Below are 24759 nucleotides of genomic sequence, written 5' to 3' on the forward strand. Positions count from 1 at the left end.
TGATAGATCGGCGCCAGGATGTCTGGACACACAGACCAACGGACCAGCCCAAATAGACCAAAATTCATGAAAAAGTTGAGTCCCATGAACTGTGTGTTTGTGAACCACGGACTGGGTCAGACCATGAAAAATTTTGGTCCATTTTCTGGACCATGCTCACCTCTAGTTGTCACTTTTTCAGCTTTAAAGCAGTGGCTTGCTAGAGTCTAATTAAAGGTAAATTTTTAACTTGAGTTAAACATGAAGTTTAAGATTAACTGCATTAGGCTTATACCTTCAAGAAGCTGTTTGTTGTGCATAGTGTATTTTTAGTGTTCCAACATGTTACTTACTGAATTAATGCATGAAATCGCTCAAAGCCAAGCTCTTCGACAGCCAAGGCAGCTATATACAAGAGACACTTTTCAGCACTACACACGGCAAAAAGTGACACAAGAAACACATAGCAAGCTAGAATACTTTCAAGCCTCGCATGTATTAACTCCTCCCCATCCTACCCCTCTTTTGGGCAAGCTCCCTTTGCAAAGGTATGTGGCAGACACTGGGTTAATGCAACTCATTTAGGACTCCACCATACAGTGATCTGTATGCATATGCAATCACACAGTACCAGAATATTGCCAAGACTAGTAAACCTCTACAGTTCAATAGCCTTGAGAACTTTCAGGGTATTTTTAGCCATATATAAGTCGCTATAAAAAAAGTCACCAAGCATAAGCATACCAAACACATAATTGTGCTAATCAGATTTTCTACAAGACAAGTGAGCATGGTTATAGGGACCAGGGTATGAGCAGAACCAATGTTAGAAAGCTGTATTTTCTAACAGTATATGAATACAATGAATACAATATAATGAATCAGAAAAAATTGTTGTTTAGACAACCCTTTTTCTTCCCTTCTGGAATTTTTAATGATCCCCCTTAAGACCATTAAGTAAACCAAGAGGCGGGGGGAAAATACAGCATTTAGTTCCCAGGTTCAACAGACATTATATCACCCTTTCCTCACACTTTGAGTAAAAATGAGTTTTTTCTTCATGTAAAATCCGGAGAGTAGCTACTGTTCTTCAGGGAATAAGCAAAATGGAAATGCATAACTACTTGTTGATTACTCAGCTTAACAACGATAAGTGAAGATACCCACTTTAAGCTTGCTGGCCTTCTATAAAAGTGATTTAGGCCCCAAAAGTAAATATCTAAGAAATCAGTGCCACAATTAACTTTAGTGAGGAAAAATCGTAGCTGCAATTTTGTACACTTCAGATTACACAGAGAGAAAAGCATCCCCTCAGAAACTAGTTTAATTTGGTTAAATCTTTAGAGAGAAAACTTAAAATTGTACTAAGAAAAAGTATGCCCATTAAAATCACATTTTAGGAGGCTGAAGGCACAAGAACTGCTAAATGAAAGTTTAGTACAACAGACATTTATTTTGGAAAAGTAAACTGGTATGAACTGTAAACCTTAATAAAGGGTGTTTCTGCATTTGATTAATGCCCACTGCATCAAAAATGAATTAAAAATTAAGAAAATAGCACGAGAGAACAATGATATAAAAATCTCTGAAACTGCAAACATGCACTCTTATCATTGGATGGTGAAAACAAATATGAAGCAGATGAAACAAGTAGATTTCACATTGGCAATGTGTGGGTCAGTTATTGTTGCCAATATCATGATGACACTGCTAAACCAAGTGGAATGGCAAAAACAATATGTTAGTGGTCAATTATGGCCATAGGAACAAACACTATTGAAAGAAGAAGGCTGCTTGTGAAAAAGGAGGGGTATAAATTAAGCTACAGCAGCCAAATTCGGCATTTGACAAAAATATCAAGGAGAAAAATGTAGTATCAATTCAGATATGGACAAAAATGATGACTGATTGAAGTCTCAACTTTGGCATTTCTCCAACTGCCAACATACATTACAAAAACATTTTAGAGCTGCAGTTAGTACTAGATTAAGGACCTCAGTTCCATATTTGCTCTATGTAAAAGGAGAAAGCTATTTCTACACCCTATACCTTTTGCATTTATTTTAAACGTCTAAATCCCTCACTCTCAGTTTAACAGTTTTGATACTTATGTCCTTTTTCCCATTCCCAAAGTGACACAAAATATAAAGTAGCATCTTATCACTTATAAAATATCAACTACAGAAGACTCCAGCCATAACCCAGAGCGATGCATCTATATGATGGGTGGTAGTGGTTGCACCTTGTGAGTTCTGCTCAGAGCTGCCCCACTATCACTTTTGGAAGTACACAAAGGACCAATAATAGCAGAAGGGGGAAACTGAAGTCTAGGCACAGCTGGAATACTGCATAGGGCACTTGGGACACTAGCACCCCATTTAATCCCTTGCTTTACTCATTATGCACAACATCTGCTTTTCAACATACAGGCCTTGCTTCCTAGTAATTGTACAATAAGCTGCAGGGTTTTCCAGGTTAGTATGTGTTAATGGACGAGAACAAAATCTTTGCATTAAAGTCAAACTGCCCAAATGACAAAATGCATATGGATGACATGCCCCTTGTCTGATGCCGCCATTTTCCTATTAATAGCTCCAATCAGTACAGTTGCTTATCCTTACTTAATACCCCAAAAAATTGCCTAGTGAAGTTCCACTGCATCCCATTTTATGTACTTGGACATAACTTCTATGTTGCTTTTTTACAGGGTCATTCCATGTAAATAGGAACTCACCATTAAGAATTATTTTACCAAAGGATACATATACTCCATAATCAATCTGGTCACTTCATATGAAATGACAGCTGCATATATACTTATAACATTAAAAGATATTAGAAGTACAGTTCTTTCCAGTTTTGTAAGACTTTGAATTGGTGTTGGTCCTTCGATAATCCTTGTTATCTAGATCCTTTATACTATATTAATGTTTAACCTGTGATGAATCTTGTACTCTTAAGATCGCAACACTAGCTATTCATGCTCAGAAACAGGATCCACTCAGTTCAGAGGACCTACTCCCAAGTACTCATGCATATGAGCAGCTGCACATGTACGATGAGTTACCAGGTACATCTAAGATATTAGAAACATGTGCTGAACAAGAACATAAGCAGTCTGGAATTCAAAGAGTAAACCTGCCCCCCCTCCATATTACCTTTGAGTTAATTATGTATTTCCTTTTTCAGTAGTTTGGGAGGCTCACAGACACCTGTGCAATGTGTTTAGGGCTGAGGGTTATAATAAATAACTTACATGGCCTTCCTACAATCCTTTTCAGGGCCTTTAGTCTCAGCCTTAAAGGTATCATATGGAATTAAGCTGCATCAAAAATTAATGGAACTTTGATCCACATAATGGATTTGTAACTGGGATGTTAAGAAGTTCTCCCACATCCTGCAATATTTTAATTTCCTGTATAATCGACTTTTTTCCTGGTCTTTTCTTCAATTGTTGTTCTTTTTTATATATTTTTTCTTGAATTTCTTGCAATTTCTCCTGCTTTCTTTTCTTATCCTTACTGTTAAGTAGGGTTAAATTTCCTCTCATTACAGCCTTATAGGTATCCCATACCATCTGTGTTGAGACTTCATTGTTGTTATTTGTTACAAAAAATTGCTTAGTTTCTTCTTTCAAATACTTCAAATTTTCCTGATTTTGTAATAAATTCCCATTTATTCTCCATCTAAATTTTCTTCGACCCATTGTCCATTTCCATAACATTGGATTGTGGTCTGCACTCACCTTCGGTAAAATTTCCACTTTTTTTGTCAATAGAGTCAAATCTTTTGTTGCCCAAATCATATCAATACGTGAAAATGTTAAGTGCCTTGCGTAGTAGTATGTACATTCAGTACTTTTTGGATTTTCTTTTCTCCATACGTCCTCCAAATGTTCTTGTTGAACTAGTTCAAAAAAAGGTTTTGGTAGCTTCCCTGATTTTTTAACGGTTGTTTTTGATTTCTTATCTAATTGCAAGTCCACCACACCATTGAAATCTCCAACCAATATCATCTGATCAAATACATCCTGATCTAATTTATTCAATAAGTCTTTAAAAAATTGGTCTTTTGCTCCATTTGGCACATAGAGAGCTATTACCAATATTTTTTTTCGCATTTATATTTATTTCCACGGCCACATATCTTCCATCTTGATCCTGGAAAATTAATTTTGATTCTACAGCCTCCTTTACATAAATCACTACTCCTTTCACATTATTGCTATCATTTAAATCCTGCAACTATGCTAGAATAGATGAGTAAGGATCAGGGAAAACAGAGACTGAACTGCTATGCACATCTATACAAGATGATACCAAAAATGTGCAATAGCTGGTTAAATGGCTCTGTTAGACCTTTTACCAAAAGTTACCAATAATGATACTTGGAAAATAAATCGATGAAATCAGATTTTCTAGTACACACTCACCACAAGCAACTGCAAGTCAAGGGTAAGAATATTATCTGCACTGATATTCTATTTGAGCAGGAGAAGGGTTTAATTATTCAGGCTACAGAAATAAAAGTTGTGTTTGCTTATTGAGAAGATACTGTTTTGACAAGAGCATCCAACATGTTAATACTAATCACATTGAAAATAGCTTTTCACGTTATCTTTCCTTGGAACAAATTAGTCCCTGACGATTCAGCATGATCTGATATCACACTGCAGAATGGGCTGGGCTGCAGGTGAAGTTTAAAAGAAATGTTAAGGAAAATATCCTTATATTAATCATACAGACATATACAAAGTCAGTAAAAACACCTCAACAGCTACATGTTGCCTGCAAGCTGTCCCCATCTGGCCTCCGTCAATAAAATACATCTTTAATACGTTTTCCAGTGGAAAAGATTTTATGGACATATAGTTAACCAACAATTAAATTGATTAAATTCAATTTTAAAAGCACATCATTTTTAGATAGAGCACAAAGGGCTGCTGTGACATCTCAGACATTTCATGTGTTAGAGTATCTCTGCTAAAATGATGCATCCCAACTACAGTTTCTTCCAGTTCTTATATTTTACATATTGTTAATTATTTTAAAAGTGGGTCCAGCCACGGGGTCTGTGAAACTGAAAGCCTCTTTTCTTGCTGCCCAGGCTGTCAGTTTCACAGACCCTGCGCTGGAACCGATGCGGGGTCTGTAAAACTGACAGCCCAGGCAGCAGGAGAAAGGGCTCTCAGTTTCACAGACTCCACACCAGTTCCAGCACGGGATCTGTGAAACTGACAGCCTCTTTCTCCTGCTGTCAGAGCGACAGGAGAAAGGGGCTGTCAGTTTCACAGACCCTATGCTGGAGCCGGTGCGGGGTCTGTGAAACTGACAGCCCCTTTCACCTGCTTCCCAGACTGCCAGTTTTATAGACCCTGCATCGGTTCCAACATGGGGTCTGTGAAACTGACAGCCTGGGCAGCAGGAAAAGAGGCTGTCAGTTTCACAGACCCCATGCTGGTTTCAGCCCATCAGCTGAACTCAGCACGGGGTCTGTGAAACTGACAGCCCCTTTCTCCTGTGCAGGAGCTGTCAGTTTCACAGACCCTGCGCCGGTTTCAGCTGGTGCGGAGTCTGTGAAACTCTGAACAGGCCACAGAACAGCTGGAAAAATTTGTTTGTTCCGTAAAAACGTGTTCTCACAGAACGCTTGTTTCGATGCAGACAAACCAGCCATTCCGTACAGAGTTTTGTTCCGTGGTTCGTTTCATACCCATCTCTAGTCAGGAGTTAACAGTGCCTTCCAATTGGAATCCAAAATAGCGCTGTGAAAGACATTAGGATTCTAGGAGGAAAATAAATACTCAGAGAGGGCATATTGAGGACTAGAGAGAGTCAGATCTTGATATAGCCAGAGTATCATGGGAGACTGAAATGAATAACAGAAATCTGAGTGAAAGGAGAGAGAGAGAGGATTGTGACATCTAAGTCAGAAGAATAACATATCCAGTTTTATTTTCTGAAGAAAAACTATCCAACAACTTGAAATCAAAATACTTCATATACTAATAAAGGGTTTTCTTTTCACTCCAGAGTTACATGTGATTTCTGTATACCGGTTTCATCCTCACAGCCACATAGTCCCATGAAGGAGCCTAATGCTTGGGCATAATATTCAGGAAAAAATTAGTTAACCAGATAGGAACTGTATTGCTGATAGCAGCATTTCCTACCCAGAGGGTGAAATAACAAGATGGTTTAAGGCACCAAATCTAAACACATGATAGAAAGGGAGTCATGACATGCCCAGTTTCATAAAATGGGATGTAATACTAAGCCAGAGAGCATTCAATATGAGCCATTCAAATAAAATGAGCAGTAACTATACTAAAGTGGAGCTTAATTTTTGAAGTACAACAAACCAATGAGACAGAAGACTGCCCAACATACAAGAAAAAGTAATGTTTTTCAACAAGCACTTTGCAAAAATGTAAAGTGCTTCTTGGAATCATGTTAGAAAAGATAGCTTACAGGGCTGCTCCTCTTGTCGGCTTGTTTCAGCTGGACTCTCAGAAATACTAGCAGTTTCTTCAGCAGTTTTTCCTCTATGCCATGTTGCCAAACAGTATGATTCTGAATGATCAGAGCAAGCCAGTTCCAAAATATCACACAGTGTATGGCAGAGGAGAGTCTTCTGCTCTTCTTCTGAAATGTTCAAAAGTCAGAACAACAGTTTTGACAGGATAGGTAGGGAAATCATCTAGTAATATGCACTATTATTCCATCCAACCCAAAGTTCTCCAGTGGAACTCCCTGGAAGGTCTGAGGCAGCTTAGAACACAGGTCAAAAAGTGGTGTCCTTTGCCCCAATCTAACTACTTGAGAGGCCACCTTTCAATCCAAGTTGCCTACTTTGAGACAGACATTTCTAGGGCAATGAGAAAGCAAGGTACATGTACTAAGAAGAAGGTAGATAAGTCAGCCTTCTCCTTCCTTCACTCAGGTTTCTCTTGCTCTGCCTTCATACCTACTGGCCCCTCCAGTTTCTTGTGGCAAGGAAACGAGGAAAGAATTATCTGCATGAGCATCAAAAGGTGCATGACACAAAATATATGGGTGGGAAATGGGAAATACACAAAATAGCTGCAAAGATGTTTTTGGCTGTAAGTCAAGAACATTCCTATCGGCTTCAGTAGAATGATGTTCAGAATGCGTCACTTGAAGCTTACTACAGCCCATGTTAAATATGCTGTTGAAAACAGAATATTTAAAGTCTATACAGTAGCATATTTACAGCTTATGTTTGTTACATATGAATTACTTCGGTTTAGAATCTGGCAGCTTTGGTTGATACCTGGGTGTCTCTTTTCTTCTGCCTTTCAAGGGAGAACTATACACATGTGGATCGTTTCTGCTGAAGCTCTGGACTCGCAAAGGTGGTAGGCAAGGTTACTTCAATTTCTTCCCTCTTATCCATATAGACTATAGGGTTCCATGAGCCCCACCCTACTTTATCAAGTCCCAGGACAAGAAACACTCATTTATCCTAGTCCGAAACTCTAGCCACTATAGCACACTCGCTCTCATCAGTTCCATGAGCGGGGAGAAATTGTCCAAGCAGAACAACCCGTACAAATAACACTTCTGCAAACTGCTTAATTCATGTCACGTTATTGCTTAGTATAAGACTTTTAGTGCTAGATTTCATATCCTCCATTTGTGAAGTCATTAGCAAATGCTGCAAGTAGTATAAAAATACATTATTTAATTACTTTTAAAAAAGCATTATACAGAATTACTCAGTAGGAAGAGTGAGCTGTAGCTCTGCATAGCAAAATTTGCTGACAAGCACCATAATGAAGTTTTCTTGGGGAAACAGGCTTACCTTGACATTGTCTCCAGGTAGATTTTTCACAAGTAAAAAGCTTCTTTAGAAGGAATGCCTTATATTAAAAAAACCATATGAAAAATCAGGAAAAAAATTCCTTCATTTTTAAAAAACACTTTCCCCCCAACACTTTTTAAAAACAAAACCCAATTACTGAAAATTAAATGGTATTTTTTGCCCTTCCTATCAATTGCTGAATAGCTTATAACATGCTCGACTGTAACTGGCACTACAATAGTACATATAAGAATGACACATGCTTGTAGACCACATTTCCAACATATGAAGCAACTGGCAGCTAACTGTGGATTGCATACCTGTATCTTGCCCAAGGGTTTTAAATACTCACTACTTCTACCATGATTTCAGTGCTGTAGAATAGATAGTCTATATCTACAAGTGATTCTGAGAAATTATGCATATGGTATTAAATGAACATTTCAGGCTGCCATAGCTCAGAAATATTAGCATTGGCAGCTTTGAAGCTAGAACTGTTTATACAGGGCTACTCAGTATAAATATGATGAATATAATTCCACCCAACCATCCCTCTGCCTCGTGCACTTTAGGTTATCAAGTAAGCCAAGAAGTAAAGGCAAACACATGCAATCAAAAGATATACATAGTTTCTACAAGGTGTAGTTGCATTCATTTATTTAGAAAATTTATGTGCTTCTCCAGAGAACATGTTTGAGGCACCTCACAAAGTAAAACTTGACAAATCATAATAGCATAAAAGTGAGGGGGGAAACAGCCATTACCTGAACAGGTGCTATAACAGCACAAGGGCCTCCTTCAAATTGTTCTAATGCAGTAGATTCTGACTCACTGAACACAAACCCTAGGAATGGGAAGCAAAACGATTAGTTGAGTCCAAGAACCTATTACCATCAAAAGCCCCCTCATAATCAGATAACATTGCAGTGTACTCTTTTCACTATTCCCTCTCTAACCAATAACCCTCAGCACTCAATTTAGTTCTTTTTACAGTGTCACTGCATAGCACTGATGCTCTCAGGAAGCCACTCCAGACCCTTTTCCAGGTTGACAGTAGCTAATTTTTGCCTCCAGAGAGTCCATCTTTCTGCACCTACCTTCTGTTAAGTAGTAACAGCACAATGACAAGAGGCTGGAGAATGACAGGTTTCATTTCAGTACCACTCCTTTTGGTAGTATGTAAGCCCAATGGCAAACACTCCATGCAGCTGCACAACCAAAATGTCTTTCCCATTTTCTACACCACTATTCTGGAATCTTTCTGTAAGTTTTATTAGTTTCTCAAGTCTTCCTGAACAAACACAACTCCCTAGAATCTGCCTTGAAAGGCCCTTTGGCCTTACCCAAACTTTATGCCATGCAAGTAACAAATCCAGAGGCAAATCTTTTATTTTTAAAGCTGACATCCCACCTTTCTTCTTAAAGTCATCCTACCCACAAGTCCTTATGGTCTGATGTTGCAACAGTCACTATCACTAGATTACATGGACTAGATTTAAGAGACAAGTATGAGAAAATGAAAGATGCAATCAATGGCAAAAGTGTACATGAAGTGTTTTTAGGCAACAAAAGGCAGATTCTCGAGTGGGCTGAAAAAGTGACATCTTTACATTGATACCCTAAACTCTCCTGTGAAGCGTTCCTCTCAACTGTAACCAGCTCTGTTCTACATTTTTGTGCTTAACTCTGTATTTCATAGGTCATTTGCAGTTCAGAACAGAAGACTGTTTTGACACAAGGGGGGGACCAGAGTGAGCAGAGTGTACTCAAGTGTCACATTTGCTTAACTTAACAGGGCCATGAAACCAACCTAGAGCAAAACTGACACAAAGTTCATGCGCCATTTCAGTCTCTTATGTGTGAAGCTGTTTTATAAAATATAAAAAATCTTTAGGAGACTGCTGCATGGAAGCAGAAAACAAACACTGGCACTATTCTAAAGGCTCAGGACAAACTAATATTATAAATGCTTAAGAAAGACTGATGTATGTTCTTGAATGACTCCATGCATTTTTTACCAGTATAAGGAAAGATTTTCTTTCTTAATTATGGGTCACAATCCTGATTCAAAGTTGTAACAAGCTCAACAGCAACAGCTCTCAAACAGCAATACAGAAGAGGCAGCAAATGACACAAATATTAAATAGGGCCAAGACTGTGATCGATATTTCAGTTATCTGTTGTATTAAGGAAGAAGAAGCACAGATTTTAAGAGTTCCTATTTCACTGGAGTTGCCTCAAAACAGAGAAATCTGAGTTTGAAACCAAAAATGAAAGAACAATGAGACACTGAAGTGTAAGGTTAAGAAGTGAAGAGTAAACATTCCACTAATAAAAGAACAAGAACAGTATACTTAAAATTGTACATGGCACATATATGTAACAAATCAATTTTGCCTCCCACTATTTCACCTCATGTGAAAAACACCAGCTATCCTTAGACTGGCTAAATAGCAACTGATAATAAAGCTCAAGACAAAGCATCCACCTGGATTGAATGGAGACCTGGGCTTCCTGTCTCTTTACCAATGTTGATTTCTCCACCCCCACTACTCCTCTGAATACCCCCACCCTATCCAATCATATCTGCCATTGTCATTCACTGGCTATTGTCATTCAGCATCTAAAATCACTCCACTCTCCAAGATATAAGAACAGATGGACTCACATTCTAGCTGTATCTGAAGAAGTGAGCTGTGACTCACAAAAGCTCATACCCTACCACAAATTTTGTTAGTCTTATAGGTGCTACTGAGCTCTTGCTCTTTTCTACTGCTACAGACAGGCTAACGTGGCTACCCATCTTGATTTATTTTCCAAAGAAAATCTTCCATTTCCATTTATTGTTTCATAAAATTAACAGCAAATGGAAGTCACTGCCAATACACTATTAGACAAGCTTGGCAGTTTCAAAGCTGCAAATAATATTTTTTTTAGGTGTTTGTTCCTAGGAAGCATGAAATATAATATATATATATATATATATATATATATATATATATATATATATATATATATATATATATATATATATATATATATATATATATATATATATATTGTTGATTTGTAAACAGAGGAAAGGATAAACCACAAATACATATAATAAGGCTTATAAAAACCAAGCCTGAATTCATCTCTGCAAGTCAAAAATCAAAGCTAAAGTTCTCGTTTACCTGCTTCCTCTCACATGGTGGAAGGGATATTAATTCCATATCAGATTGGAGCATACAAGTAATGCAACAGTAACAGTGAAACTGAGGTCATACATTAGCAAATAACCACGTCTACAGCATATTATGTACAGTTCTTTGGGTCTCCAAAAATTACTGTGACAGCTTATGGGTTTTTTTCTCTTAATAGAAGAGAAGTATATGATATACTGAGCTTTTTACAACATTTGAAGCCATGTTTGATTTGGTTTTTTTCCCCCCACCAAATCGAGTATTTTTCCATTCAAGTAATTTTTCCTAATTCCATGGTGCACTCTTGAAATTTTGTTTATTAAGCATAAGACAAAATAAACATGTTAGCGCAGATCACACATTATTCTGGGCATCATTTTTTTTCCTGGAACACCCACATCACTGTCTACAACACACAACATTAACCCTAAGTTGTAATTCAAAGTACTGACTATATTGAGAAGTAGTTTGGTTGCAAGTGGAAGCAGATGTGGTTTTAATTTAGAACACTTAGGAAACCAGGGTGGCATTTGACTGAGTTTGTCAATCTCCTTTTCCATAAAATATTTCCCCTTCAATTAACAGTATACATGTCTCAGCCTCACTACTATCATCTTCCATAGACTAGTCACTGTCCCGTCTAACACTAAGCAAATAAGTTGCAATACTGATCCTATTGAGGTTACATAATTTACCTACATGATATGCAATATATTCCTAAGAGTTTTAAATTAGAAACACGTCTACTTCCATTTGCAAGCAAAATACTTGTATATAGTCAGTACTTTGAAATAAATTGTGTGGAATCTTGTCAGCCAAAGTGAAAGTAAAACAAACCATCACTGTCTCATCTTTTTTGTCTTTCATTTATTTGCTATTATTTGAGACCATTTCAAATACCATCAAGGCCACGGTTCTTTCCACTCTCAAGGCCATCTGGCTTAGACAAGGCAGAAATTAAGTGTTTTTGTACAGATCCAAGACAGCAATCTTACCATATACCAAAAGGCTGCCCTCAGCATGAATGCGCGCACATAGTATATAACCGAATGCACACCTAAATATGAAAAAACTACCCCTGTATGCCCTCTATGATGCCCTCTCATAGAAATCAGCATAACCCCAGTGTACAAGAGACATATACCACCCTATTCAGGTCCACAAAACAAAGTATTCTGGACACACAGCCTATTCTTTCCTTACAGACAGTCCACAACACAGTTAGAGGTTCCCTAAAAGAGAGACAGAACAAACAGAACTCACAGGAGAAGCACAGAGAGTACAAACAAAGTAGTACTGTAAAAGACACTGCTGATCAATGATGATGTAACTAAAGAACATCTAATGACAAAATTGAAGCATATGCCATCATAACATTCATACCTGTATAACGCAGAGGAAGTTAAGGAGAAAACAACACAATGACAACAGTAGTAACAATGGTGGAGACAAACCTCACAAAGGGGAGCAAAGATGCAAAAGCATAGAAGCTAGGTTCACATAGACAGAAATGAAGACTACGCATATAACACACATGTCCTCAGTTTCCCCACAGTTACTATGCATGTGGAATATGAACATTTTCCAAATAGGTTTGTAATTGATCAAAACTACAAGTGCGTCTTTTGCATTTGCTGAAATACATCAACCATGAGTGGGCTTGCACTAACGGGACAAAGCTGCAGCACCCACTCAGACCAAGGAAGTGAATCGGTGTCTCTAGCTTGACAAGGCAGTATTCTTGACTGGCCAGCGGTTGACTTTATTCTTGGGCCCTTTCTTTACTAACCTTTCCATTGCAGAACAGTTATTTTGCTAATGGTAGCTGCCATGTATGACAGCTTTCTGTAGGTAAAAGAGATGGAATGGCTGAAGATCGGTCAGAACAGCAACAACAACATTAGTGGCGATTCTCCTGTAGAACTGCCAGAGAGTTATCTAGGTATGTTTGGTGATTTTAAGCAGTTGCTCTTGTAAAGTGTTTAAAATCATTTCTATGTTCAGATGTCACTGGACTGAGCCTGGAGCACTGATGCATTTATGGTTAGGCTATCTTAACCTTACCTTTGGCTTAGTAAATATAGATTTTTTAAAAATTTTACTTATTTATTTATGTCATTTATAGTCCACCTTTCTCACTGAGACTGAAGGCAGATTACATAGCGTGAGATCAGTACGATCAGTAGCAAGGACAAGGGTAGGCATTTCCAGATAGTGTCAAGGACATTGCCATAAAACAGTGTCATAGGGTATATGAATACAAGTTTACAGAGACATAGCATTAGCAAGGATCCAATACTGGGTTGAAGGATTGCTGAAACAGAACATAATCCATTCTAGGATAGACATTAGACAACATGAAGCACAAGCAGTATATACGAGTACATATTCAAAACAGGTAATGTGTAAAGCAACATAATGGTGGAGCCCATGGTTCCCAACTCATTGGCAAAACATCCGAGACCCCTCCCTACAAAACCAACCTCCTATCTGAGTAAAAAAGCCTTTTTGAATAATTCAGTTTTGCATTGTTTGTGGAAAGCCAAGAGCATGGGAGCTCTCCTGACCTCCTCAGGCAGGCTGTTCCATAGGGTAGGGGCAACCACAGAGAATGCCCGTGTATGGGCTGTAGTTGATTTTGCCCATGTGCAGGCTGGCTCCTGCAAGAGACCCTGTTTGGATGAGTGAAGCTGCTGTGGAGGGACATAGGGAGGGAGGCGGTCCCGTAGGTATGTTGGGACAAGGCAAATACAGAAGAGTAGCACTTTCTATCCACAAGATGCCTATGAACAACTCCTAAGGGCATGATCAGAACTGAGTGAAACACTAAAGACAAACCACAGTATTTGTCACATGGACCAACACAAAATTTCACATGTGTGTGTGTGTCACTTTTTCTGTCCTCAACAGAGACATCACTCAATTGATAGGGATTTGAATTTTATAACATCAAGTACATCACTGGCTTCTTGCGTTTTATGTTTTGGGAATCAGTACTAAGGACATTAGCACAATTTCCTTCTTCCAAGAACATAGCATATAAACTATTAGATCAGAAAAACCATCTCAGCTTGTAGTTTCTACATTTATTATTCATAAACAAGCTATTAATATTATAGTTTTTCCCCAGCATACTTTCTGTCTGAAATAACACTAAAGTATATCCAGATCCCAAGCCTGACAAAGTTCTTAGTGAGGCTGGTTTCTAAGAAATGGAAAAAATATGCAGCAATTTCCTAATTGCCTGCGTAACTAGGTACTGGGGACTTCCCCAGTCCTGTCAAAGCAGAGAAACAGTATAACATGTAGCAAAGAATTGTAACAACCCAGCAGGAATTGTTACAACCCAGCAGGAGCAAGTAACAATTGAAACATTCATCATAAAGGAGTCTTATAAACAATTGTGAATAGCTTTATTACAAATAGCAACTACAGCAAACTATCATTATAAATAATATTAATGAGTAAAATTATAATAATCATCATTACTTTCAAAAACAATAAAACATCTTTGGTAGGAATGACTCAATTTATCATGGGACCAGAGACAAATACATCAGAGCTCCATCTAAAGGAGAAAAATACATGTTACAGAGTGCCTGACTCTTGCAAACCAAAGATGAGCTTCATAACTATATGCTGTAAAAGGCTTTCCCAACTGGGGGGATGGGGGTAGACAGAATAATCTTTTAACATTTATCACTACTATAAACTGGGTACACACTTCCCTCGACAGAGAAACAGTGAGTTCCCAAGCACAGACAGCATGTGAAGGAGATGATACATTTAATCTTAACCTGCAGTGCAGAAATGGAGGTGGGGGGAATCTCTTATTCTTCAAGGGCCATTATAAGCAGGAACAGAAATTATTTCATAATAATAAAAGTGTTTATTGCAAACCAAAATATGAGCTATCTACATGGTGTAAAAAGACACCACAAGAAGGAAACAGTTGTGGCACAGTTACGGAATATCTGCTTTGCTTGCAAAAGATCCCAGATCAAAGCCTTAGCATCTATATTTAAAGCATCAGGTAGTGGGCTATGTGAAAGACCTCTACTCAAGATGCTGGCAAGCCACTGTATGCCAGAGTAAGTAACACTGGTTTAAATATGACTCAGTGTAAAATGGAGTTGTATCTTCACTTATGTTTGTGTGTTTAAGCATCTGTATCTTTGGTATAGAGCTAGTGTGGTATAGAGGCTAGAATCCTAAATTAGGACCTTGCAGACCCCATTTCAAATCCCTGTTCTGCAATGAAAGCCTGCTGGGTGACCTTGGGCCTGTCTCTCTCAGTCTAACTTACCTCCCAGGATTGTTGTAAGGATAAAATGGAAGAAAGAGGAGAATTGCATACACCACCAAGAGTGCTTTGTTGGAAGGGCAGGATAAAAATATAACAGGGGATGGGCTATGACTCAGTGGTAGGACACCTGGTCCTGGGATACAGAAGGTCCCAGGTTCAGTCCTCAACATCTCCAGGTAAAATAAAATGGAGCTTTGATTCTCAAAAGCTCATGCCTTGGAAATCTGAGATTGCAGAAATAGAGTTTATTCACAAATTCAGTATAAGGGATTCCCCTCCCCCTCACCAGGGATTAACAGAGATTTAGGATTATTATCTCACTACAGATGCTAATTTCTGCTCTTGGAGATCTAATTTCTGCTTTTGGAGATCTAGTTGGTCTTTAAAGTGCTATTGGACCCAGATCTTCCTCTTCAACTGCAGACCAACTTCAGGTAGCAAGTGACATGAAAGATTTCTGAAACCCTGGACAGCAGCTGCCAGCCAGAGCAGACGATACTTTCCTTGATAGATAGGTTTGATTCGGCTTCAAGTCTTCAAATAAATAAACTGCAGTACTGCCTCGCCCTTTACATAAACCATATACACGAAGGAACGTTTTAAGAACTTGGGGGCCCAAGGGAAACATTGTACTAAAAGCTTTTTTGGAAAACTGGCTGGGGAGGGAGATTAGAGAAGCAGAGACGGGGTGGGGGGGGTCCTGAGGCGAGGGAAAAGGCTGTGACGGGTGGCCAAAGAGGAGGAGGAGAGGGGCCGGATACCTTGTGCCCAGCGGCAGAAGATGGTGTCTGCCAGGCTGTGCGCGCCGGACTTCTTGCCCCACACTAAGTGGACGACCTCCTGCCCCAGCTCAGCCATGGTGGAGGCAAAAGGAGCGGCAGCAGGGGCGGCTCTCAGGCCAGTCAGCTCCCAGGGGCGGCGGCAAGGAAAGGAGGCGGCTGAGGAGGGTCGGCTGCCAGCCCGCGTTCCCTGAACATGGGCAGGAGGCGAAGACCAGCGAAGCAGGGCGAGGTGGACTCAGGCGGCGGCGGCGAAGGCAGCTCCAGCGGCAAGCTCTGAGCCTGAGGGGGAACAGAAGCGGAGGGGCGTCAGGTGAAGCCCGAAGGGCCCCCGTCAGCCCCTGCCCCGGCTACCCTGCCATTCTTTCATGCACTGCCGGGGCTGCTACGCCTGTTTATTTACATGATTCGCCACTGACACAACCGTGCGCTCCCTCGCCGGCCTTCCTCTCCCTTCCCTCAGTCTCTGTAGTAAGAGTGAATGGCGGAGGAGGGACACTACGGAAGGCCCTGATTGGACTAGCCAGCTAACAGGCAAGGCTCTGGTCGAATCAGAGGCAGCTCTAACACTACTCCACCCGGCCTCTCTCGACTGGGAGTGGTGGGGAGAGGGACCGGTTTAGAGCCGACACACCTACCAACAACAGGGCTGGGCTGATTCTGATTGGGCCACCGCCAGGGCTTGACAAGCACGCCACTGAACCAATCGGGGGAGGAAGGGGGAGGCCGGAGAAAGGCTAGTTGTTACAAGTTGTAAACGGTTGAAGAACGTGGAATCAAAGAGGTGGGATCAAAATGCGTGTACAGCCGTCTCTTCCGGTTTCGATGGGACTTGCCTGCATGCCTGATGAAAGCGCATAGGCACCAAAGTAAAAAGGCAAAAAAATAAATAAAATAGGACATGAAATAGCCTGGGTTGTAATATTTGCAGTTGCGTTCTTCATAAAATAATGCCTCACGGTGGTGGCCCAGAACATAAGATCAATTTTATGCAGCTGTTAAAGGAAGTCAAAGTTCTCACTGCCCTAAACTTCAGTTCTCTGCTACTGATGCCTGCAATAGCTTACTTTTACGTGGGATGTACTAAAACGAATAAAAGGATTGCCCACTGAAAATAATGGGAGAGGCTTGAATGCCCATTGGAAATAATGGGAACCTGGAATGCCCATTGACTTGCATGGGCTCCATTGAAACACATTAGAGCAAAAAAAGAGGTGCAACGAAAACGTGGAATGGATTTTGAAGGAAAGTCTCTGGGCCCAGATAGACTGTTCTGGGACAGGATTGACAGGCCCCTAACTGGAATGACAGCCCCTGGGTGTGACAGAAGGGCCCTTCTGTCATTTGCTCTAACGTGTTTCAATGGAGCCCATGCAAGTCAATGGGCATTCCAGGTTCCCATTATTTCCAATGGGCATTCAAGCCTCTTTCATTATTTTCAATGGGCAATCCTGTCATTCGTTTTACTACATCCCCTTTTACGCGCCCCTTTGATTCGTTCTATCATTCTGTTGCTTCCACTTTTGATTAAAATATTAGTTTCTATTACTTCTATCACTTCTGAGGCATCTACAATCTTAAACATGGAGAAAAGAACATAGACCTCAGCGTTAGAGTCCAAAACCCTCTGATATCTCTCCTCATTGGCATATCATGCTGCTGTTCCATTTGTTCTGGATAGAGCAGCGGTTCCCATACCTTTTCAGGTCCCCCCCCCGTTCCATAAACTCATCTTCAGTGCCCTATATAAAGCATTATTCAGAATAGTGGTTTACAAGACGCATTAAAACAAAATCCAAAGCAGTAACAATTAACTGCACATTTATTCAAAATCCAATTACAGCTTTTTAGTTTACTCAACTAGTCTGAACTAGGCTCTAGTGGCATGTTTACTAAAAATTCTGATAGTTTCCAAATGATTTCAGCACCATGCAGAGGCAGAAACTTCAATGAGGAAGGTGTTTCACTCTAGGCTGTAGCCTGGTTGATCACAAATAAGCAACCAGTGCACCTGGAGGGGCCCACATCCAGTGTCCCTGCTACCCCCTTGCCTTTTACCGCCCCCCTAGGTAGTTCCACTTACCCCCCCCCCCCAGGGAGGTTGGTACTGCCCACTTTGGGAACCACTGAACTCCCCATAGTGTATGTATGCCTCATTTTCCTGCTGGTTGGCTCTTGTCAACTCTGGGCTGGCTACTCAGGTCCCCTCCTCAGGAACCCTCCATATCGCTGCACCATGACAGCACCATCCCCATGGTCCCCCTCCTGAGGCAGGACTGGCCCAGATTTTCAAGGCTACGTTGTGTGGAATCATCACACCAAAACGGGTGCTTGGACATTGTCTGTAGGTTCCCAAGTCCAATCTTCCATCCTGTAACCTTTCCAGTCAACCAGGTACTAGAGATGCTCATGTCATTTCTGGGAGTCCAGGATCTAGGTCACTTTGTACTCTTCATGCCCATCCTCCAAAATGAGTGGAGAAGCCTGGGTTGGAGGTCGAAGTGGATCCAGAAGCGCTGCGGGAGCCAGGAGAGAATGATGAAAAACTGGATGCATTCAGAGGGTGGGTAGGAGGGCTAACCAGCCACAGGTTTTACTTGCTCTGTGACTGGGAAATGTCCGATGAACCGAGCATCTAACTTCTGGGAGGGACGCTGAGTCTGGAGGTACTGTGTGGAAAGCCACACTGTGTCTCCAACTTTAAGGTCCTCACCGGCCCAACGTCTCCGGTCTGCGCCTGCTTTATACGCTTGCTTTGCCTGTCGCAGTTGTTCCCAGAGGATGGTGTGGAGGGTCTGGATCTCACCTACAAAGTCATTGGCAGCAGGGACCACTGAAGCTGGCAGGACCTGAGGCAGGAACCATGAATGGTATCCATGGCTGGCCATAAAGGGTGTACACGGAAGCATACATTGCATTGTTATACAAGAATTCAGCCAAGGGCAGCAAGTCCATCCTGTCATCCTATTTGTGATTCATATAACATCTGAGGTGCTATATGGCGAAAACTTCTGATGGCAGGATTGTGGCGTGATCCGAGGCTGGGGAAGCAGAGAATTCTGACTTTCTGAATAGGACATCTGCCCCCTTGTTCTGGGAGCTAGGGATATATGCCACTGTGAAATGAAATGTGGAAAAGAAAAGGGACCACAGGATCTGCCTTTGCTTCAGTCAGGGTGCCATTTGTAGGTATTCCAGGTTGTGGTGATCCGTTTGCACCTGTCCTGGGTGTCGAGCCCCCTCCAGGTGGTGGTGCCAAGCTTTGAAGGCTGCTTTAATCACTTGGAGTTCCCGTTGACTCTGGGCTGGCTACACAGGGCCCCTCCTCTGAGGAGTCCTCACTGTCGCTGAGCTCTAGCTGCACCATGCCAGTATCATCCTAAGAAGAGGACCCTTTTAAGTCAATTGAATCAAGGGGTTTAGAAGTGCCTCATTCTGCTCAGGACAGCATTCATTACTGAAAGAAGTGGTGCACCTTAATTATTTATTAAAATATTTATATCCCACCTTTCCTAAAGGTACCTTCCAACAATGTAGTACCAGCCATATTATTTCCAGATAATCTTCGCTCCCCCAAAAGATGTCTGTTATACCACCATTAGAAATCCTGGAAAATAAAATGATCCTGAAGCATCTCCTGGCAATTTCTAACAATAGCACCCCTCTCATCTCCTCAGGGAACCTGTTATACCAAGTAGGTACACCAAAGGAAAAAATCTACTATAAGTGGTGAAAGAGCTTGTAGTTAGCAGTCTGAGGACTGTAGTTGACATACAGGGACATACGGGGAGGAGATGGTCCTTTAGATGAATGAGTCTTAGGCCACAAATGACTTTAAAGGCCATAATCACTTCTTTGAATAGGACTCAGAAACTCACCGGCAGCTAATGTGGTTGAGAATCGGCCGCTGCTATGATACTGTTTTTAAAAGGCCTTTTGGTTTTAAAAGCAGTACTGCTTATTTAACACCAGATGCCAGTGCTGCACTTCCATTATCCTCGTAATTTGTCCACTTTTATGCAAAGAGCTATTTAGTGAGTATCGTACTCACTTCCTTTGTATCTGGTTTGGGTCCATTAGCTGCCATTTTCTATTGACTCTATCAATATTTTATAGAGGAAATGCATTAAATGCTGCTCTGAATTTGCTTACGCCAGGGTTCCTAGCAAATGCACACAATCTGACTAAGACTTTTAAAAATGAACAGCAGAGGTTAACTGAATTACAACCATGTAAAGGAGGGGGAGTCAGCAGAAGTTTACATCTAGAATGGCTTAAAATTTCTCGTTTGCTCAAATTTTTATTTCTGTGTTACGTATATGAAACATTCGTAGAGTGTGTTTGGAAAGAGAGAGACTAAGACTGAGATCGAGCATGACGTAGTAGTTACGGCGCTGGACCAAAACTAGGGAGACCTGAGTATAGCTCTCCTTCCTGCAATGGAAATCTCTGGATGACCTTGGCTGCCACTCCTCTCTTTCTCTTAGTTTATCCTGACTCACAGGACAGTTGTGAGGCTACAATGGGAAAGAGAGAATCAGGTGTGCTATCCTGACCAAATGGGTTGGATTAAAAATGTAATAAAGAAATTGATAGCAACAAATCTCAGTTGGCTTTTAGTCAGATCTACTTCTAGAGGTGCCCTCAGTCTGAAGGGGAAAAAAAGGACTGTTCCTCTAACAGAGACTTAATAGGATATTATTTATCAAGTGATATTCGTTACCTCCATGAAAAGTTTCAGCTGTCCATTTCCACACATTAAGCCACTATAAAATGACAGAACATTTTCCTGTCAGTTTTTTTCAAAATCTCATTTAATTCCCTTCCTTTCTACAGCCCTCATCCCACATGACTGTTGTCAATGCAGGTTCTATGATCCCAGTGCAGTCGTCTTTGGTGGTCAAAGGGGACCCCCCTCCTTCTATTTTCACCAGCAGAAAAGCTTATTGGATCCAACCCAATTTGTTGGCTTGGGCAAGTCTCTATGTAGCTGAGCATTTCATTTCCAAGTCCCTGGGCAACTTCTAATGGGCTGTACAAAAAGCCAGCATGATATAGTGGCTAGAGTACCAAACTAGCACCAGGGAAATCCAAGTTCAGATCTCCACTCTACCATGAAAATTGCTGACTGACTTGGGCCAACGACTCTCACTCATGGTCAAACTAGATGTGTTGCCATGGGGACACCTCCACCATTTTAACGTGATTTAAAAATATGTAGTAGCCTGAGATGCTCTTGCCCCCTCTGCAGTTGTTTCAGCACTTGAAAAGGTGTAACGCCATGTTACAGAGTGATATCAACTCGCACCTCCCCCTTTTTATGTCTAGAGAGCAGGGAAGAGTGAAGGAGGCCCCACCTTGGGATGTCGGAATTTATATCTGTTGAGATTTTCAATTACTAAAAGTTATGCTCGTTTAAGACTTCTGATTTTATTGTTTTATTCCTTGTATTTTTATTATTGTTGTAAGCACAAAGCCCACTTGCAGGGAGGGCAGGCTAGAAATATAATAATAATAATAATAATAGTAGTAGTAGTAGTAGTAGTAGTAGTAGTAGTAGTAGTAGTAGTAGTAGTAGTAGTAGTAGTCGTATGTTATCTTGAGCTTCAGGAAGGATAGAATAAAAAAAAATAAACTAATTACTTCCTTGAGATACCTGCTCTGCCTGTGGGTTAACAACAGTTTCCTGTGATATTGTTGATCCATGAGAATATCATGTGTCCGTGCTATTGTTTAGTTACATGTGCTTTGTAAACCTGTATAATAACATCACACCTTAGATACACAGAATATTTCCTGTGGATTGCATTGTGACTCACCTTCAGTGTAGCAGGGTCCGCCTCTTCTTGACCCACCAGTGGGAGTGGCTTGGCAGGGTGGGTGGGGCATTTAGAACTTCTGCTGTTTGGAAGTTCCACCCCCCTCTATAGCTTCCACCTAACACCTAACAAAATCTGAGATGCTCTAGAAAACAGAGGGCTTAAGGTGCCAAACATTGGTTACCTATAAAAATAAGATTTAAAAGACTTGTAGGAATTCTGCAGCTGCTGTCTGACGTCGCCCAGCCTTATAGAGTGCAGCTAATGATCTTATGTAATATCTGTGGTACCATAGATCCTACTTGTCGGTCTTAATCCAGGGCAATAATGTATCACTTTCATTGTTTTTTGCAAATAATTATCAGGTTTTCAAAATCTGAACTGATGCTGGGGCACCACCCCCTTTAAATGGGAGACAATTGGGTTAGATCCAGCGCCTAGAGTAGAGCTGTACCAACAATATTATGTTTCAATGGTTGTTGTGGATTTTCTGGGCTGTATAGCTGTGGTCTTGGCATTGTAGTTTCTGACGTTTCACCAGCAGCTGTGGCTGGCATCTTCAGAGGTGTAGCACCAAAAGACAGAGATCTCTCAGTGTCACAGTGTGGAAAAGGTGTTGGCAGGTAATTTATATCTACTCAGGAAAGTGGGTTTGGGCTGAGTCATCCTGTAGGAGTTTCCCAGGGTGTGGAACGTTAATGGAGGGAGGCATCACTGTATCCTGAGGAGGCGCCTCCTCACCCCAACTAGAGCATCACACATTCCTTCACTCCTAGTTTCCCAGCCGTCTTTAAGCCCCGTACAACAAGAGTCCCTAACTCTCATGGGACTCGGTGCTCCAACTGGATAGCGAGTGGTGGAATCAACAGAAAAGTGGCTGGGGGCAGGAACCTTTTGAGCTCCTACCTGTCTGGAGTTCTTATTGTCCTGCTTTATCAGTACACTTAACGGACTGAGTTCATTTCTGTTCTTGACCACAAGTCTTGGGAGGACTAATCTCTTGGCTGATAGCCTGGATGCAGAGTTCAAGTTCCTGGCAGGTGGTGTTCCTGACTTCTATTTTCAGAACCCATCCCCCTGATTAAACAACTGATATCATTTGTGAAGATCCCATCTGCAAAGCAGCTCTGTAGTGAAGTTTTGGAGACATAAAATCTTAACGTGCTGTATTACAGTGTGTTGTTAAAACAGAAATCCTTTTTATATGCCTTTGTACTCTGTGCCAGCTGGGGAAAATGACATTGACAAAAGGTGCAATAAGAAGGAAGGAAGGACTCAGATGGGCATCCAGCTCTCCCCCTAGACATCTTGGAGTCAGAAGCTCTCTGTGACATTACACACATGTTGAAATTAATGTGCATAGAGGGGGAATGGACACGAGAGCACTAGCACCATCTCCACCTACAGAGAGCAGAACCACAAGTGACAAAAGGCACAGATTGGACACTTGTCTGCTTCCCTCAAGTTTTGATGGGAAATGTAGGCATCCTGGTCTCGCAGCTTCGCTCTCTGACTGCTGTCCAATGGACTTTTCAACTGTCACTTGTCCAACATTCCGCCAAGCTGCCTACATTTCCCATCAAAACTTGAGGGAAGCAGACAAGTGTCCAATCTGTGCCTTTTGTCACTTGTGGTTCTGCTCATAGATCTAGAGGAGTTAGCCGTGTTAGTCTGTAGTCGCAAAATAGTAAAGAGTCCAGTGGCACATTTAAGACTAACCAACTTTATTGTAGCATAAGCTTTCGAGAACCACAGCTCTCTTCATCAGCATCTGACAAAGAGAACTGTGGTTCTCAAAATCTTATGCTACAATAAAGTTGGTCAATCTTAAAGGTACCACTGGACTCTACTATTTTCCTACTTGCAGTGATAGCTAGCTCCATTTCTCTACATGTCCAGTCTACGCATGGAGGAAGTGTATGCACATATTTATTTATTTAATTACATTTTTAGACCGCCCTCCCCGTCAGACGGGCTCAGGGCGGTTTGACAACAAATTAAAAACAGTAAAAACATTATAAAAACATTAAAACATTGTATAAAAAACCATTAAAATTGGCGGGTGTAGATTATTAAATATTAAAATGCAGCATTGTCCTCAGTCCACATTAAGGATTCCCCCCCGAATGTTCCCAGCCATGAGGAGGGGGCCTATTGGTGTCTCTCCCTATGCACATAGATTCCATGTTCATAGGCAAGCCGTTGTAGATAAAGGTGGGATGAAGCCAATGTGCTTGTGGCTGCTCTCCTGCTACTGTAGAGGGTTACAAAAAGGACTTGACTGACCTTATTGATGAGGCACACATTTTCTGTATCTGCGCAATCTGCCAGCAAGTTGGGTACATAAGCAGGAAAGGGTTTTGCTTTGTGGCTGTGCAGGGCATGAGTGCCCACAAAAGCAGTGGTAAAGTTCTTGCGTGGCAAACTCCATGTAACAAATAGAGTCAGAGTCCCACAATCATCAGTGTTCAGCAATTTTAGTTATAACATTGCTGCTTCTCCATGTACTGTGTCAGAAGAACACTGCCTCATTGCTCGTGTGTGTGGCCTCTGACGACTCGATTAAACTCTAAGGCAACTTCAAGGTTGAACAGCTCTAGATATTAATGGAGTGCAAATGGATTTGAAGCAATGACAACTATAAAAGATTCAGGCAATATTAAATCTGAATGCTGAGCCAATAATGTGTGTGTGTGTGTGAGACAGAGAGAGAGAGAGAGAGAGAGAGAGAAAGAAAGTCAAGAGTTTTTTCCCACATGTAGATACCTTGTATATAACAAGTGGAATTCAGTATAGAGAAATAAAAATAATTAATCTGGGAGCAAGAGACTAGTCCAGGAAATATGTGCCAAATGGAACAATTACCC

At 41.0% G+C, this 24759-nt stretch overlaps 1 protein-coding gene across 2 annotated transcripts in view; it reads right to left on the reverse strand.

The window, feature by feature from the left end:
- The window catches only part of MINDY3 (MINDY lysine 48 deubiquitinase 3), a 42417-nt gene extending 25887 nt beyond the window's left edge, over window positions 1–16530 (reverse strand). The window contains exons 1-6 of one of the 2 annotated variants that reach the window (XM_054990779.1): window positions 16477–16530; window positions 16056–16355; window positions 8568–8647; window positions 7804–7861; window positions 6450–6623; window positions 333–384 (exon numbers count right to left, since the gene is read on the reverse strand). In XM_054990779.1, the coding sequence (XP_054846754.1) occupies window positions 333–384; window positions 6450–6623; window positions 7804–7861; window positions 8568–8647; window positions 16056–16152 (461 nt within the window). In that variant the 5' untranslated portion in view covers window positions 16153–16355; window positions 16477–16530. Of the gene's footprint in view, window positions 1–332; window positions 385–6449; window positions 6624–7803; window positions 7862–8567; window positions 8648–16055; window positions 16413–16476 lie in introns of those variants that run through there. The other variant, XM_054990780.1, reaches the window with a different exon arrangement.
- Between the last annotated feature and the right edge of the window lie 8229 nt (window positions 16531–24759).

Source organism: Eublepharis macularius, chromosome 11 (genome assembly GCF_028583425.1).
Source record: "Eublepharis macularius isolate TG4126 chromosome 11, MPM_Emac_v1.0, whole genome shotgun sequence".
Classification (NCBI taxonomy): domain Eukaryota; kingdom Metazoa; phylum Chordata; class Lepidosauria; order Squamata; family Eublepharidae; genus Eublepharis; species Eublepharis macularius.